The sequence below is a fragment of the Neovison vison genome, chromosome 1 (genome assembly GCF_020171115.1).
Source record: "Neovison vison isolate M4711 chromosome 1, ASM_NN_V1, whole genome shotgun sequence".
NCBI lineage: Eukaryota > Metazoa > Chordata > Mammalia > Carnivora > Mustelidae > Neogale > Neogale vison.
In genome coordinates, this window is record NC_058091.1 from 7758371 (window position 1) to 7773043 (window position 14673).

A 14673-nucleotide genomic window follows, 5' to 3' on the forward strand; every position below is an offset into this window, starting at 1 on the left:
ACACCTGCTAGAACACTCGAACAGCAACGGACACGTGCAACGCGGCCGGGCACGGGCCCAAGGACAGCCAGACCCTAGCCCTACCCTCAAGGAGTTTACAAGTGTGCTGTAACTGAGCGGACAGCCAGGGAACAGGGTCAGGGACCCGCCCGCGAGTGTGGGAGGAGGGGATGAAACACTTCACGGCAAGACCCTCAAACAACCACCTTCCTTCCGGCCAGGACTCTCCCACCTGAGAAGCCCCCGAACTCCGGCCACTGGCCTGCAGAAGCTCGGCCAGGCCTGCACACCGCGTGCTCCGCTCACTTCTTACTATGTTTCTATAAACCAATTAGCTATTTTCACCTTACTCATTCTAACAAATACTAGCTAGGAAATCACAGGTTTGAGATTATATATGTGGTTTTTCAAATGTTCATTCAGATCAGCATTACTATATAAATTTTCAAAATCTTTCCATGAATCACTTAAAATCATCTCACACAAACCAGAACAAAAGGCCATCCTCGGAGCACCTGGGTGGCTCAGTGGGTTAAGCCTCTGCCTTTGGCTCAGGTCATGATCTCAGGGTCCTGGGGTCGAGCCCCGCATTGGGCTCTCTGCTCAGTGGGGTGCCTGCTTCCCCCTCCCTCTCTGCCTGCTTGTGATCTCTGTCTGTCAAATAAATTTTTTTAAAAAGGCCATCCTCCATAGACATGCAATACCACAGGCATCAACACACACGGGGGCCCTCCGGGTTGGGAAGGAGAAACAAGCCCCAGCCTGCTGTTCCCCTGAGACCCTCAGGCAGGCAGGAGTGCCTCCCCCCGACCCCCAGAAGCATGTCTTCCTGGAATTCCACTGCCCTGGCTGACTCTGGCTCCCCCTCTCCGGCCCTAGACCCAGCATCCCGCACCAGCCCCAGACGCGCTCACCTAGACAGCCCACACGAGCACGCTGCCAGGAAGTCCTCTGTGGACGAGCCACTCACCTCTCTGCGCTCCGATGGGCAGACAAACGTGATGGTCACCGCCGGGCTGTGACCGTCGCAGAAGTCCGGCTCCCCGGCCCCTTCTTTCACATAACTCAGGACAAGCCTGGATGATACCCGGTGAGAAAAGAGTGTTACGGAAGTATGAATTGCATTCACATCGACGTGTTGCCCTGAGTGCTCATCCCGCTCCCTCGTTTGGGGGCCGGGGTAGCAGAAAGGACACTAAACTATAAAGGAAGCCACAGTACGAAATACCTTCAATTTCCATTTTTAAAAAGCCGATTTCAAGTAAACTTCAATGAGTGCTATTTTCTTTTTAAAAATAAATAAAGTGACCAATGTGTAAATTTAAATACTAAGAAAAGCTACTCGAGTAAGACAAACGAGAAAACACTATAAACAATCGAAGAAAACAAAATAAACACAGCGGAGCAGGCCGAGCGCGTTTCTGTCCACGAGGCTGCACGGCCGCTTCTTCTCTAAACAATAACTTTGTAAGTGGAAGCCAAGATCTTTCTCTGTCTAACCTGAAGCCAGCCAAGCGCCCCAGCCGCCGTGACCTCCCACAGCCAGGAAGAGCCCGAGCCGCCCCAGCGCGCGGGAGTCTCCCGGCGGGACGCGCCTGCCGCTCCTGGTGCGCCAGCCACAGACCGGCCGAAAACAGATGGCCTTCCTCTTCTCTGCAGACTAGCAAGAGCTCTCACTCAGCGTCCACGCTTTGCAAAGTCCCCTCTCCCCTGTGAGGAGTCACCCACTTGTCACTCAGGACAGCGTAATGGGCGGAGTCGTTTCCCCCTACAATTCGTACTTTGCAGCCCTAATCTCCAGGACCTCAGCATGGGACTGGGTTCGAAGACAAGGTTTAAACAGAGGAGAGGAAGTAAAAATGTGGCCATGGGAGTGTGGCGGCCGTGGGGACTGGGGCCGTGGAGCTAACCAGATAGGACTGGCGTCCTTATCAGAAGAGACCAGGACACAGACACACAGACCAAGAGAGCCCGTGAGGACACAGGGCGAAGGCAGCCATCTACGAGGCAAGGAGAGAGGCCTCCGAAGAAGCCAAGCCTTCCATCACCTTGGACTCCTAGCCTCCAGAACGGAGAGGAAGTAAGTTTCTACTGCGGAAGCCAGCCTACGGCCTCTCGTTACAGCAGCCCTGGCCAACTAACACAGATACACATACAGAAACCTCCCAGACGTTTTTAAATTTAGGTTATGCTCCAGAGTCTTCTGTGGACCAAAGCAGTGGCCTGATACACCACCAGTTCCGTGCCAGAACAAGCCACAGCAAGGAGTCCACCAAGGCCCCAGGATCTACGGCATGATCCAGGACGCGGTGGCATCGGACAGGCCAGACAAGCACCTGCAGGAACTCACGCCCCAGCACTGACCCACCTGTCCTTGTTCACCAGCTTCAGTCCCTCCTTGGGCTGGCCAACGTCGAAGGCCTGGTCCCCTCTCACCAGGCAGGCCGCTGTGCCGGCGGGACAGCCACGCAGCTGCGGACTGGGGTCCCGCAGCGAGTCTGTAAGACATCCCATGTGACGCTGTCAGACTGCACCTCAGTCTAAAAGTTCTGAAAGTCCTCAAAGTAACACAAGTTAGTAGAAGTTTGGAACCCAGAAACAAGTCAGACTTGAGAGAGATTCTGGGCGCAGGTGACCTCTCCAGACGCAGGAAGTGCATGCGTCCTGGCCTGTGGGGCCGCTGGGAAGCAGAGGCAAGAGACTCAGTCTGCTCCTGGCCGGAAGAGGTGACGAGAAACAGGGACTGTCACATACTTTGTACTCAAGGAACGTACACAGTCCCCCCACCTTTCCTAAAGACACACTAACTTGAGCGTCACATACTTTGTACTCAAGGAACGTACACAGTCCCCCACCTTTCCTAAAGACACACGAACTGGAGCATTATCCCCTTGTCCAAGCTATAAGCAAACTAGAAAACGCAGGCACTCCGTGGACCGCTGGGAAGATGGGAAGGTTCATGGAAGGAACCTGCACGCAGCTCTGGGACCAGGCCTTAAAAACATCCCTTGCCGTCCCTGCGACTTTGCTCTAATGGCACAACTATCCAACGCCAGGTGCATTTCCCGAAGGTCTGGGGGAGACTGAAGAACATCTGGATGTGCCCAGAGCAACAGCCAGTCAGAGGACCCGCGACTCTGCTGCACAGTCACAGGCTCACTTGCATCCCTGGCCTGTGACGGGTACCGTACCTGACCGCAGCTCCATCCAGGGCTGCGACTCAGGGCCTCACACATGATGGCCTCAAAAAATATGTCCCTCATAAAGGAGTAACTATGGCCCAGTCTTCTCAGTCGGGGCGCAGGGTGGGGGAGGGGGATGCCCTATCTTCTCCAGTCTGGCAGGAGGCCATACCAGCTGATGAAAAGGAAAGGGCGTCAAGGACATACAGCACAACTCTACCAGGGGCTGCTCTGAGTCCACATCAAGTGCCAGTTGTGCCTCTTCTCCCCGTGGCATTAGCAGATCCCTTGGTTTACTGAAGGCCAAAGAGGAGGCAAGATCCCCAAGTGTGCAGAACCCACAACTGCTCATGAGGGTCTCAGGGTCACTATCAACATGGCTTGTGACCCCAGGCAACTTCCTGGGGAGGGAGAAAGTCTGGACAGAAACTGGTAAATCCACTTTTCTTAACTTTTAAATCATAAATTTACAAAATTACTGTGAGTCAAAGTCACTGAAGTTCAACCCAAACTGCCAATAATCAGGAAGAAAAAAACTTTTATAAGAAAATCGCCACCGAATTCAGAAAATCCTCGAAATGGAAAAAAACCAGAAATCTAAATGTTTTCTAAACTGAAATGAATTCAATAATCTGCAAGACTCTTCAGCTTTATAATCAAATTTGAGTTACAGACCCATTTAAGACACAGGCTTTGTTCGTCTGCCTTTTTCCAAAAGAACATTAAAAGCTGTCCTTGGAGAACAAAAGAATGATGTAAAAACCCTGACACACAAAAAATCTATAATTATCACTGGTCACTTTTACTGAAACACGTATGTGGTATACTCACATTTAAAACAACAGTTGTTTTTTTTTTTTCCTAAACAAAGAAAGAATCAAAATGGTACATAATATGTATTTGCACAACTCACCGTAAACTCAACTACCTACCACTCAGCCACACCATCCCATACTGAGTTTATTCTTAATATTTTTTTTCCAAACCTTTCTAAGGCCAAAGTCCCACAGACAGTGTGAGAAACAGGAACATAAAGATAACACTAGAACTGGTCTTTTCATTTGCTAATTCACTTGTGACAGAACTGCTGCTGGCATAGCAGACAGACAAGTCTTGGTCTCGGAGACTAACAACTCCCTGAAAAACACACAACCTAGGTTCTAGAAAGTGCGGACAAAACAAAGCCTTAGTCAAACTTAACGTCCTATTTAGATAAAGACCATGTACAGCCTTCAGTTAATTTAGCCAAGACACCCAAGCTTCCCACACCACTTCTGGCAGCTAAGAAGAAAGCCAAGCCAAAGCTGGCTTAGGATAAAATATGCATCACAACCCAGTTCCCAAGGTCACTTGACCATCCCTCTCTCCCTGCCGCCCAGCCTGCAACTCAAAGCCCACAGACGTAGGTACGCCCAGCTGGCCAGAGGCTGTCCTCCCCTGGCCCCCCACAGGAAGGCTGACTCACCCTGCTGCAGCTGGTCTGGGGCCCCCGGCACACCCACCCCGTTCATTCTCCCACCATCTCGCTGGAAGTCAGTTACCCGAGAATCCTGGAATCAAAATGTCTGGCAGAGAGCATCCACTGAGATGGATAAACCTATACAGTCTGGATAAAACCTATATTGGAACCAAAGCTGACTGGGGGCCCAGGGGGACTTATGCACAGAGAACATCTTCCTGCCTCCTTAGAGGGCTGACTCCGTGACATGGACACCCAACTAGGAATACCGGTGGAAGGGCAAAGACAGAGAAGTCTTCTAAGACCTCCCTCACCACCACCACCCCCAAACCCACCTATGTCTCTACAAACGTTGATGAACAGCGAAGTGTCTGGGTCAGAGTCGTCCACCAAGTAAGCCCCACTCGTCTTGATCAGAGGATTTAAGTCATGCTTCTTGAGCTCTCCATCAAATGCATAGCACGGCACCTAAAGAGAAGAAGAGAAAAGGTGAATCCTGGACACCCACCTTCTTGTGGTAGCAGCTCAGCGAGCATCTGACCAATGTGTCACAGGACACTGGTCCTACCGCTTACGGTCTATCATGCCGTCCGGTCCCCCAGAGACAAAAGAAACAAAGCAGAGGTCAACAAGTGCTTCAGATGCTCTGCATTTAGCACCACGTTTTTCCCTCCTGACTGCCCCATCTCCATCAGCACACTATGGTATCTGCCAGCCTACAGATGATCTCTCTGCCTCTACCCTGCCCTCAGCCCTCATCCCGGAGCTCTGCAATTCATAATGAAATTACCTGATTGGTCCATCCTCATCCGCTCCCCTTCCTCCCCTTCCACTCTGCCTGAACATGGGTCTGGGAGGTTGCTGTCGCCACCCTGCCAAAACCGCTCCCAACCAGTCACCACTGACCGCCTGCTGTAGACATGATGTGCGTTCTCAGCCTTGAGTGTCACTGGCCCTCCCCTACTGCCTGACAGCCATTCCTCCCTTTGCTCCCTAGCCCCCCAGAGGCTCCTGCTTTCCCTCCACCTGCTGGATGCTCCTTCTCAGCCTCCTGGGAACATTCTTCATCTTCCTTCTATCTCTTAATGCAGAGGTACCCCACACCTGACTTCTCTGGTCACTTCCCTGTCTACACTCTTTCCCCTGGTCACCTCCTGCCCAAGTCCAGACTTCCTAGCAACACACAGTAGACCTTGTTCATCAGTGGACTCTGGAGACTGAATGCTTAAGTCCAAGCTCTGGCTGCTGACACTTAGGACAACCATGAGCCAGTCTAACCTCTGTGCCTCCGTTTACCACTATGTCAACTGGAAATAACAGCAGTCATTAGCTCGGAGGGCTGCTGTAAGGACAGAATGAGCTCAGGTATGTAAAGTTCTTGGTACAGTTCCTGTCAAGCCCATATTAAGTGTTAAACTTGTTACTGTTACCTCCCATTATCACTTAGATACCCAAAAGCATCTCAAATTTAACATTTAAAAATGAGCACTAGGTGTTACTATGCCACTTATGGATCATTAAATTGTACCCCTGAAACTACTAATACATTTTATGTTAACCAAGTTAAATAAAAAAAAAAAAAAAATTCTACCCCTGAAACTAATAATACCTTATGTTAACTAAATTGAATAAAAAATAAAAAATTCTATCCCTTAAACTAAGAATATACTATATGTTAACTAAGTTGAATAAAAAATAAAAAATTTAAAAAATAAAAAATAAAGTAAAAAAAAAAAAAGGAAGAAATGATTCTTTTTCTCCCCCAAACCTGCTCCTACTCCAGTGTTCTCGATCTCAGCATTCAGCCAGCTGCTCAAGCCGAAACCTTAAGATCATCCCAGACCCCGAACATTCCACATCCAAAACCATCAGCAAGTCCTATCAGTTCTGCCTTCAAACTGAAGCCCTGATCAACACGCGGTCCCTGACCTGAGCTTTAGTGCAAAAGTGATCCGCGTTCAGTCTCGTAGACGGAGCGCCACCCCCCGCCCCACCTCCCTGCCCACCCCAGTCTCAGGCACGTAGATCTGTATAACAAAAGTTAACCGCTTCCTATTCAGCTAACAAGTTTCTCTAGGAAAGATGATCCAACTTGCAGGACTGCTCTGACCCACTAACCATTTCCCCCAGTGCAGTCCTCAGAGATTTCAGGGCTCGTATGGAATGAGTCAAGGGCAGCTCCTCACACATGAACTCCTTTCAACGGGACCCCTAAAGCAAACTCTCCCCATGCCCACGGGGGGATCAGTGGTCCCGCTGTCGACTGAGGGGGCTGGAGCGGTGGGGTGGGAGGGCTGTGCCGGCACACGAAGCCAGCAAGGTCAGAAGGCCAGACGCCAAGCCTCACACTGGACCCTGCAGAAAAGCCACCAAAACCAAAGGTATTCCTGCGGACTGTGACAAGGCTCCAGTGAGAGGAACCAGGGCATCCAGCACCCTGCAGATGGAAAGCCTGTCGTAACACGGAGACAGTAACTCCAGCAGGGAGCGACCTGGCCTGTGGCAGGGGTGGGAACCAGCAGACCAGGAGGGACTCCCCAGCTACAAGCGGAAGGCGTCTGAGAGCAGGGAGCAAGCCGGCAGCCGGCGCGGAGGGGAGCCGCGGCCACGTCTGAAAGAGCCTGTAGTTCTCCGGCAGCTCAGCTTCACCCAAGGACTTGAGAGATTCCAGTAAGCGAGGTCTGCAGACGCCTGGCTCAGGGCAGTTTCAGCAACTTCTGGCCAGCTCTCTCCTCCAGGAAGGACTAGAAGACACGCCTAACACAGCACCCCACAGAATTGGAGCGTGCATCGGAAAAACAGTCAAGGCTCCTGGGGAAAGTCCTCCCCACTTCCTGCTCCACGGAGCAAAGCAATGGAGACATTCATAAGAGCAGGAATGTAGCCGCGGGGGAAGGAGGTCGTTGGCCAGCCTCTCACACCACACAGTGAATCAACCTTGTTAGCGCCAGACGCCTATGAACTGCACTCGTGGAGCTCTGCTAAGAACACAAGCACCCCAGGCCCGAGTCCTCTGCCCTCCTCAGAGTGCGATGGGAAGGGGATGTACATCCGAACTATTTTAAAGAAATGACCTCTTAAAAAAGCCCTACCAGAATTCACTCAACAAGCATTAGACTGTCTGCAACTACCATGAGCTTTGCCCCACAATTGTTTTAACTCCGACAAAGCCACTAACAACCAAAACGAGATACAGAAATCAAGACTCCAGTGACACGAACCACATCTGGACTGGTTTTGGGTTTTTGGCGGGGTTTTTTTTGTTTTTGTTTTTGTTTTTTTGCATAAAATATTTACTACAGTTTTTGAAGCAATGCCATCTCCTGTAAGGTATAAAGCTATAATCAAACCTCACCGAAGACAGAGAAGAGGAAACCTGCTCCACCAGGATTTGCTACAGCGAGGCCCGGCCTCTCAGCGGCCACCACGGGCCTCTGCCCATTCCGCCTCCATTGACCTATACCTGAGGCACAGCAAATCCAAGCCATGAGCAAGGACCTGCCCTCCATACCCTCCCTCTATGGGCTCTCTAAGAGCAAGAAGCCTTTCAAAATTTAGTGAAATTCCTGCTTCCTGGCCCACTTCAGGCCCTCCACAAATGAAAACTGAATGAATAAGGCCCGGGCTGCCAACCAGACCTAAAGACAGGCTCACTGAGGACACACTGCACACTTCTCCTCCATCTGTGGATCGGCTTCTAAGAGAAATTAAATGTCACTGTTTGGAGAAAAAACACAGACTATACTCCTCCCCTCATACATCAAAAACTGATTTCGAGCAAGCCCTCCCCACCCCACCCCCATTACTTTCCTATAAAGGGCAACAAAGTAAATAGTTTAGGCTCTGAGTCACACAGGTCTCTCTTGTTCTTCTTTGCTTTTTTCACAATCCTGTACAAATGTAAAAACTGTTCTTCGTTCTGGGGCTGTGCAAACACGGGCCAGGGCCAGGCTTTGGCCCAGGGGCTGTAGTCTATGACTTCTGACCTCCAACGCAAAGAAAATAGAAAACAAGTAGCATTTATGTATTTTTTGCGAAGTAATTTTTCACCAGGTGTAACAGTTCAAAAAAGCCAGGCAAGACAACAGTCAAAACAGGAAAAAACGGGTCTTGCTCCTGAGCCGGAGAGCCAGAGTCCAGGAGGACATCTGTGGGACCGGGAGAAGTCTGAGGCCCCACAGGAGAGCAGGAGGCAGCGTCTCTCTGTGGCTCTCACATGCTTTTCCTGCCACTAATTGCACACTGGCACACAGGGTAACCAAAGCATTAAAATTCAAGGTTTAAATCTAACACTGTCATGTCAAGGTCAGTGTCGTTGTATTAGGCCTTCACTCGTTCCACACTTGAGACTTCTTTCTCACTTGGTGTCCCTCATGCTCTCTTCCAGGAGGCACATTCTGCCTCTTGCAGTTCTGTATCTGATCATTTATTATTTACAGCTTCATGTGGCTTTATTTCTTTAAAAACAAACTCCTCTCTTTCTGCCCTTCTTGAATGACACTGTATTGGGCCATCAGTGAAAATAACTGATTGCTCTCATCTTCAGATCCTAGATCCTAAGAGAGTCTTTGAACTCAATCCTTCAGAACATAAAACTTAATGGGGAGACATGAGAATAATCAACCCGTGAAGCCTGTCTCCTCAGGAAGCACAGAAAACCACCTCCAGACCTGCAGGGGGAGGAGGGGAGACGTGGCAGGAGGAGGGCCACACAGCGCGCCGGCTTTAGGCTCTGGGCTCGGGGAGAGGAACCTGCAGGAATCCCCAAGGACGACTTGACCGAACACCAGAGAAAGAGTGGAAGGAACGACAGCAGCCATCCAGTCTCTGACGGACACCAGCAAAGAACTGACTGGCCTGAGCTCACGGCGTCCAGGAGGCATCCCAAGGCTGAGGAGATGGGCGCTGGGAGAGAGAGTGTCTAATCTAAACACAAGCTCATCCCTGGCAGTCACTGAGCTGCACGGCACCAGAAACCAAGAACTAACTAACTAACTAACTAAACGGAGATGGTAGACGGTGAGCCAGTCTACTTCTAATCATATCCTAGGATATTTTAAATGCCCTGTCCTAAAAATAAAAACCACCCAGCATCATTTTAACAATTAAATCACGTGGTACCTCTACTCAAATGGAATTTCAAAACTAAAAAAGATTTTTACCCCAAAAGGTTTATGCCAGTGTTTCAAATCTTAAAGGTCCCAGAATGTCCTTAGTAGTAAGCACCTGACCTTGAGTCCCCTTGTTACCTCTTTATTAGCTTTAAATGTCTCTTTCTTGCAGGCAGCAGTAGTCCTCCACTCGAAGTAATGCACACAATCTGTTGCAGTTACAAATTCAGGAGTTCCCTATTTTTAAAAAAAAGTAAAAATAAGTTACCATACTGCATATTGCAAGGGGTTTTTTTCCTCCCCCCTTCAAGTTAGAAACAGTAAAGGCTAATGAAAATTTTTAAAGCAGCAAGGAGGGGGAGGAGGGAGGACACAACTGTTTTAGTTAATCAAGGTCATCAAGAAGTTCCCAAACCCAGAAATTATGAGACAAAAGCTTCGTGAAATCATGCTGGAATTTTGGTATAACTGGTCCAAAACTGTTCTACTGCCCCAACTATGCAAGCGCAGTAACTCCTGGGATGTAGTCCTCAGAGCCCTTCCACGCTCTGACTCCAAATGTTCTCTTAACCAAATGCCAACAAAATCAAAGCCAGAAAATGTGACCTCATACTTCCTGTAAGCTGAGGACAGAGGCCCATCTGGACCCGACCAAGTTCACACACCAGCCTCACTTTAGACACCCCCACACTCAAGGGCAGCCCCTCCACACAGACAGCGACCAGGGTCGACTCCAAAATGGTCAACCACAGCACCGCTGCGTGAGACATGACCCAAATTCACCTCTACACGCCCATGCGCAAATCTAGGGAGTTCTTCGCAATTCTGGTTCTCGCGTGACGAACACAGAACTCCTGAAGGAAATCAGTTAAAATTAAAGCAGCAGCTAGCCTATGCTGTAACACAGACCTCCGTATTTCATACCACTGTAAAGAGATCTTTTTTCTAAGGTTCCAACATAGACAAGAGTGCATCTGACAGGCTGGTCCCAAATTAACAATGTTAAGTTCTATTTTAAAATTCTTCAGAGGAGACATTATGGGCCTAAAGATACAACAATCACGGCACCAAATTCTAAAATAATACTTTAAGGTAATCTGGTAGCCCACATGAGTTTCCTCAACCTTATTTTTCTAAACACTTGGGTTCTTACTCTGATTAGAGAACAGTCATAGGATCTCTATATAAATTGCTTCTCCTAAAAGCTAGCAATTATTTACTGGAAGGTCCTTTCTATATACCAGAGATTAAAACCAACCACTCATATGCAATATGCAAGAGTAAGAACAAACATCACACTTTAAATAATGATGTCCCCTTGCAATGCCAGTAACACTCAAAAAAGGTGTGACTGATGGCCATTACCTACTGGCCAAGACTTCTCCTAGACAGAGGCTGGTCTTCCCAATTTAACATAAATGAGGAAACAAAAACAGTTTAAAAAAAAATAATAAAGGCACTGCCCTAAAACTACCAAGATAAAATGCTAGGTAAAGAAGTCTTAGAAAGAGAAAAATTTATGCCTACAGTGTAAACACTCAACAGTGTTTTGAGTTTAAACACACTAATCACCTTGAATTGTAGTTTTATACAGGATGTAGGTCAAGTTTCACTTAAAAGTTGTAACTACGGGCTACGGTTTGTTTACATATTGGTTCTTAATGGTGATGGTGTTTTGGTTGGTGGTTTGATGGCTCTGCTTGTGTTTTTAATTTTGCTCACTTATTCTTCCCAGAAAAACACTATAGCAAGAATGCCTAACGGGCAAACATTTTTAACAAATGGAACATTATCAAGTGACTCTGTGTGGACTCACCAAGGTTTTCCCACATAAGAAGGTAATGCTACTCTGGATTCTGTGATTTGGGCTTTGCTTACAGCTCTCTGTGGTGTTGAATTCCAGAAGAGATCTGGTTACAGTTCTTGAAGAAGAATCACCTATTTGGAAAGGAAAAGACATGAACAAACTATAAAACATTTATAACCATAAAGCTATTTCCAAGCATAAGCAAATTAAAAGTGGCACTATAATTCATCTGAAGGCTCATAAACTTACAAACTGTCCCTTCCCCAGAATTCTCCATCTGAAGAATGGCATTTCCATCCGCCAAGCCACTGGTCAAGCCCCAAACACATTACAGTCTTATCTTTCTCTTATCTACCACATTCAATAAATCAGAAAGTTCTAATGGTTTTGCCTCCATCTCAAATCCACGCACATCTCACCACCTCTACTACTGCTGCTACTAAAACCACTACCATCTCTCACCTACACTCTGGCAATAGTGTAAGATTGGTCCCCTTGTCTCCACTCTTGTCCCTCACCATTCCCCCTTTCCCCATCTACCTCAACCAGTGTGATCTTAGAAAACGTAAATCAGAATATATAACTCAACTGCTCAAGTTCTTCAATGATTTCCCATTACCTGTTATAAAATAAATAATTTCCCAATCACCTGTTATAAAATAAAAATTCTTTGGAATGGCTCACAAGTAGGGTGATTACATCTCAGTTTGCCAGACTGTCACTGCAATAATCTGGAATAAAATGTCTATACCATACCAATATGGTGATAAATTGGTATAGGAACAGATAAACTCACAAGCAGATTAGGAGAGTGCAGAGAGATACATACAAATCAAACCTTGATATAAGACAGAATAACAGATCAATGAGCAAAGAAGAGACTATTCAATAAAGGGAACTAAAGAAAATGAGAATCCACATGTGAAAAAAGATAAAAACTGGATCCCTGCCTACCACTGTACACAAAAATCAACTCTAAAATAAAGACATAAACATCAAACTTAAGAACTTTTAGTACAAAATATAGTTATCTTTTAGATCTTAATGTAGAGAAGTATTTAAGAGTCAAAGCATTAACTCCAAAATATTAATATATTTGACTTCTTAAGTTTAAAAGTTTACTTTCATCAAAATATAGCTTAATGAAAACAAACTACTTATAAACTGGAAGATAGACAAAGCTAGCAAAGAACTGGCATCAAGAATATATATTCTCTCACACACAGGAAAAGAATAAAAAACTTTCCTTTTATAATCCTAGAAAGTGAAACAAAATAACCTCTAACTGAAAGAACACACAAAAAGGAGATAAGGGAAAACCCACACCTAGTCATGTCTTGGTAAATTTTAATATTAAAGGCAAAGAGAAAATTTTAAGGCTTCTAGAGAAAGAACACGTCACATGCACTAGATAACCCAATATAAAATGGATGGGATCAATCAAAAGGAAGAAAAATATGTCAGCAAGCATACGAAGAGAAATGTTCAACACCACTGGTAACCAAGGAATTACATACTGAAACCACATGGCATACCAATTACAACCATTCCACTGACAAAAGTTAAATACCAAGTGTTAGAGGAGAGTGGTCTAGCTCTCCTTTGTTGCTTCAGCATGGTATTAGGTCCTAAAATTGAACATTCATGTACCCCATGAGCTACGTATTGAATTCTTAGGTATCTACACAAAAGAAAACAATGCACATGAAACACGTGAAACGTGAGCAAAAACCTGGAAACAACCGAAATGCTCATCAGTAGAACACTGGATAACTTACCTTTGGAAGAGCCACACAATATTTATGTAAAAGTTGGCTGGAACAAACTACAGTGAAAGATAACGAGTTGGTTGATCCTTAGCAACATAATATTGTTGTTACCACTTTAAGTCCCAGAAAATTACACATAGTATGATATACACTTTCTAGAAAGATAAAAATACCTCTCTCTCTCTCTCTCTCTCTCTCTCACACACACACACACACACACAGACTCTTGAGAAAGAGATAAGACACAGCAAGAGAAAGAAACAAAGAAAGGGAAGAAAATTTTAAATACAGGTTAATTATTACTCCCACTGAAGGGAGATAGGAAGATGGAGAAAACACATAGATAGTGATTATTCTTCTCGGGTTACTAGATTCTGTTAGTAATCACATTATTAGTTAGTAGTCACATTATCCAAAACAACTAATTACATTATTAGTTAGTAGTCACATTATCCAAAACAGCTAATTAAAGAACAAGAAAAGGGTGCCTGGGTGGCTCAGTTGATTAAGCAACTGCCTTCGGCTCCGGTCATGATCTTTGAGTCACAAGATCCAGTCCTACACCAGGCTCCCTGCTCAGCAGGGAGTCTGCTTCTCCCTCTGACCCTCCTGCCCTCTCCTCCTCGTGTTCGTGTTCTTTTTCTCTCTCAAATAAATAAATAATCTTAATTTAAAAAAACAAAAAACAGAAGGTTAGTCCACAGATCAGTTATGACTGTGTATCATGAACTCGGGATTATAACTGGTCCAATCCGATATAAATACCTGAGATCTTCTTTTAAAAAAGAAATAAAGGAGGAAGAAAAGGGGAAGGATCAAAATTAAGATGCCAGTGGAGAGGGGGTAATGGGTTCCAGAGCTGCCCCACAGCACCAGTCTCACAGTCCATTGGTTCCTTCTCCCGGCTGCCCGCCTGCCTTTTGTGCAAAGGTCTGCCTGAATCGCTCTCTCCCCTAAAACTCCCGAGATCTTTCCGAAAATCCTTCTTCTCAGCCGAGAGCACAGAATCCCTGCAGTCTCCGGGACCAAGGACAGCGCCCCGTGGACAGCACCCGTAGCCCCGCCCATGGTAGGCGTGTCTAGCGCCGCGAGACTGGGCGGGGCTTTTACGCGCCCCTGCAGTGCTGCGCTCCAGGAGACACGGAGGGCGGGCAAGGACCGCAGCAAGCTGCACAAGCCGCGGCCACAAGGGGGCGCTCACAGGCCACGGCCCCCCCCCCACCTTGAAGACCCTCCCCCACGCCTCCCGTCCCCCCACACAGCAGCCCCTTCCGGCCCTGTGCCCAGAGCTCCTGGGGGCTCCTCGTAACAGCTGGGCCCGCCCTGAAAAGGAAACGCAGAGGGT

The 14673-nt window shown here is 47.1% G+C and overlaps 1 protein-coding gene across 1 annotated transcript in view; it reads right to left on the reverse strand.

Moving 5' to 3' along the window:
* IGF2R (insulin like growth factor 2 receptor) overlaps nt 1-14673 on the reverse strand; it is a 95845-nt gene that overhangs the window by 55660 nt on the left and 25512 nt on the right. The window contains exons 3-7 of the mRNA XM_044242810.1: nt 11569-11690; nt 9891-9989; nt 4977-5109; nt 2369-2498; nt 971-1076 (exon numbers count right to left, since the gene is read on the reverse strand). Coding sequence (XP_044098745.1) covers nt 971-1076; nt 2369-2498; nt 4977-5109; nt 9891-9989; nt 11569-11690 — 590 coding nt within the window. The remainder of the gene's footprint in view (nt 1-970; nt 1077-2368; nt 2499-4976; nt 5110-9890; nt 9990-11568; nt 11691-14673) is intronic.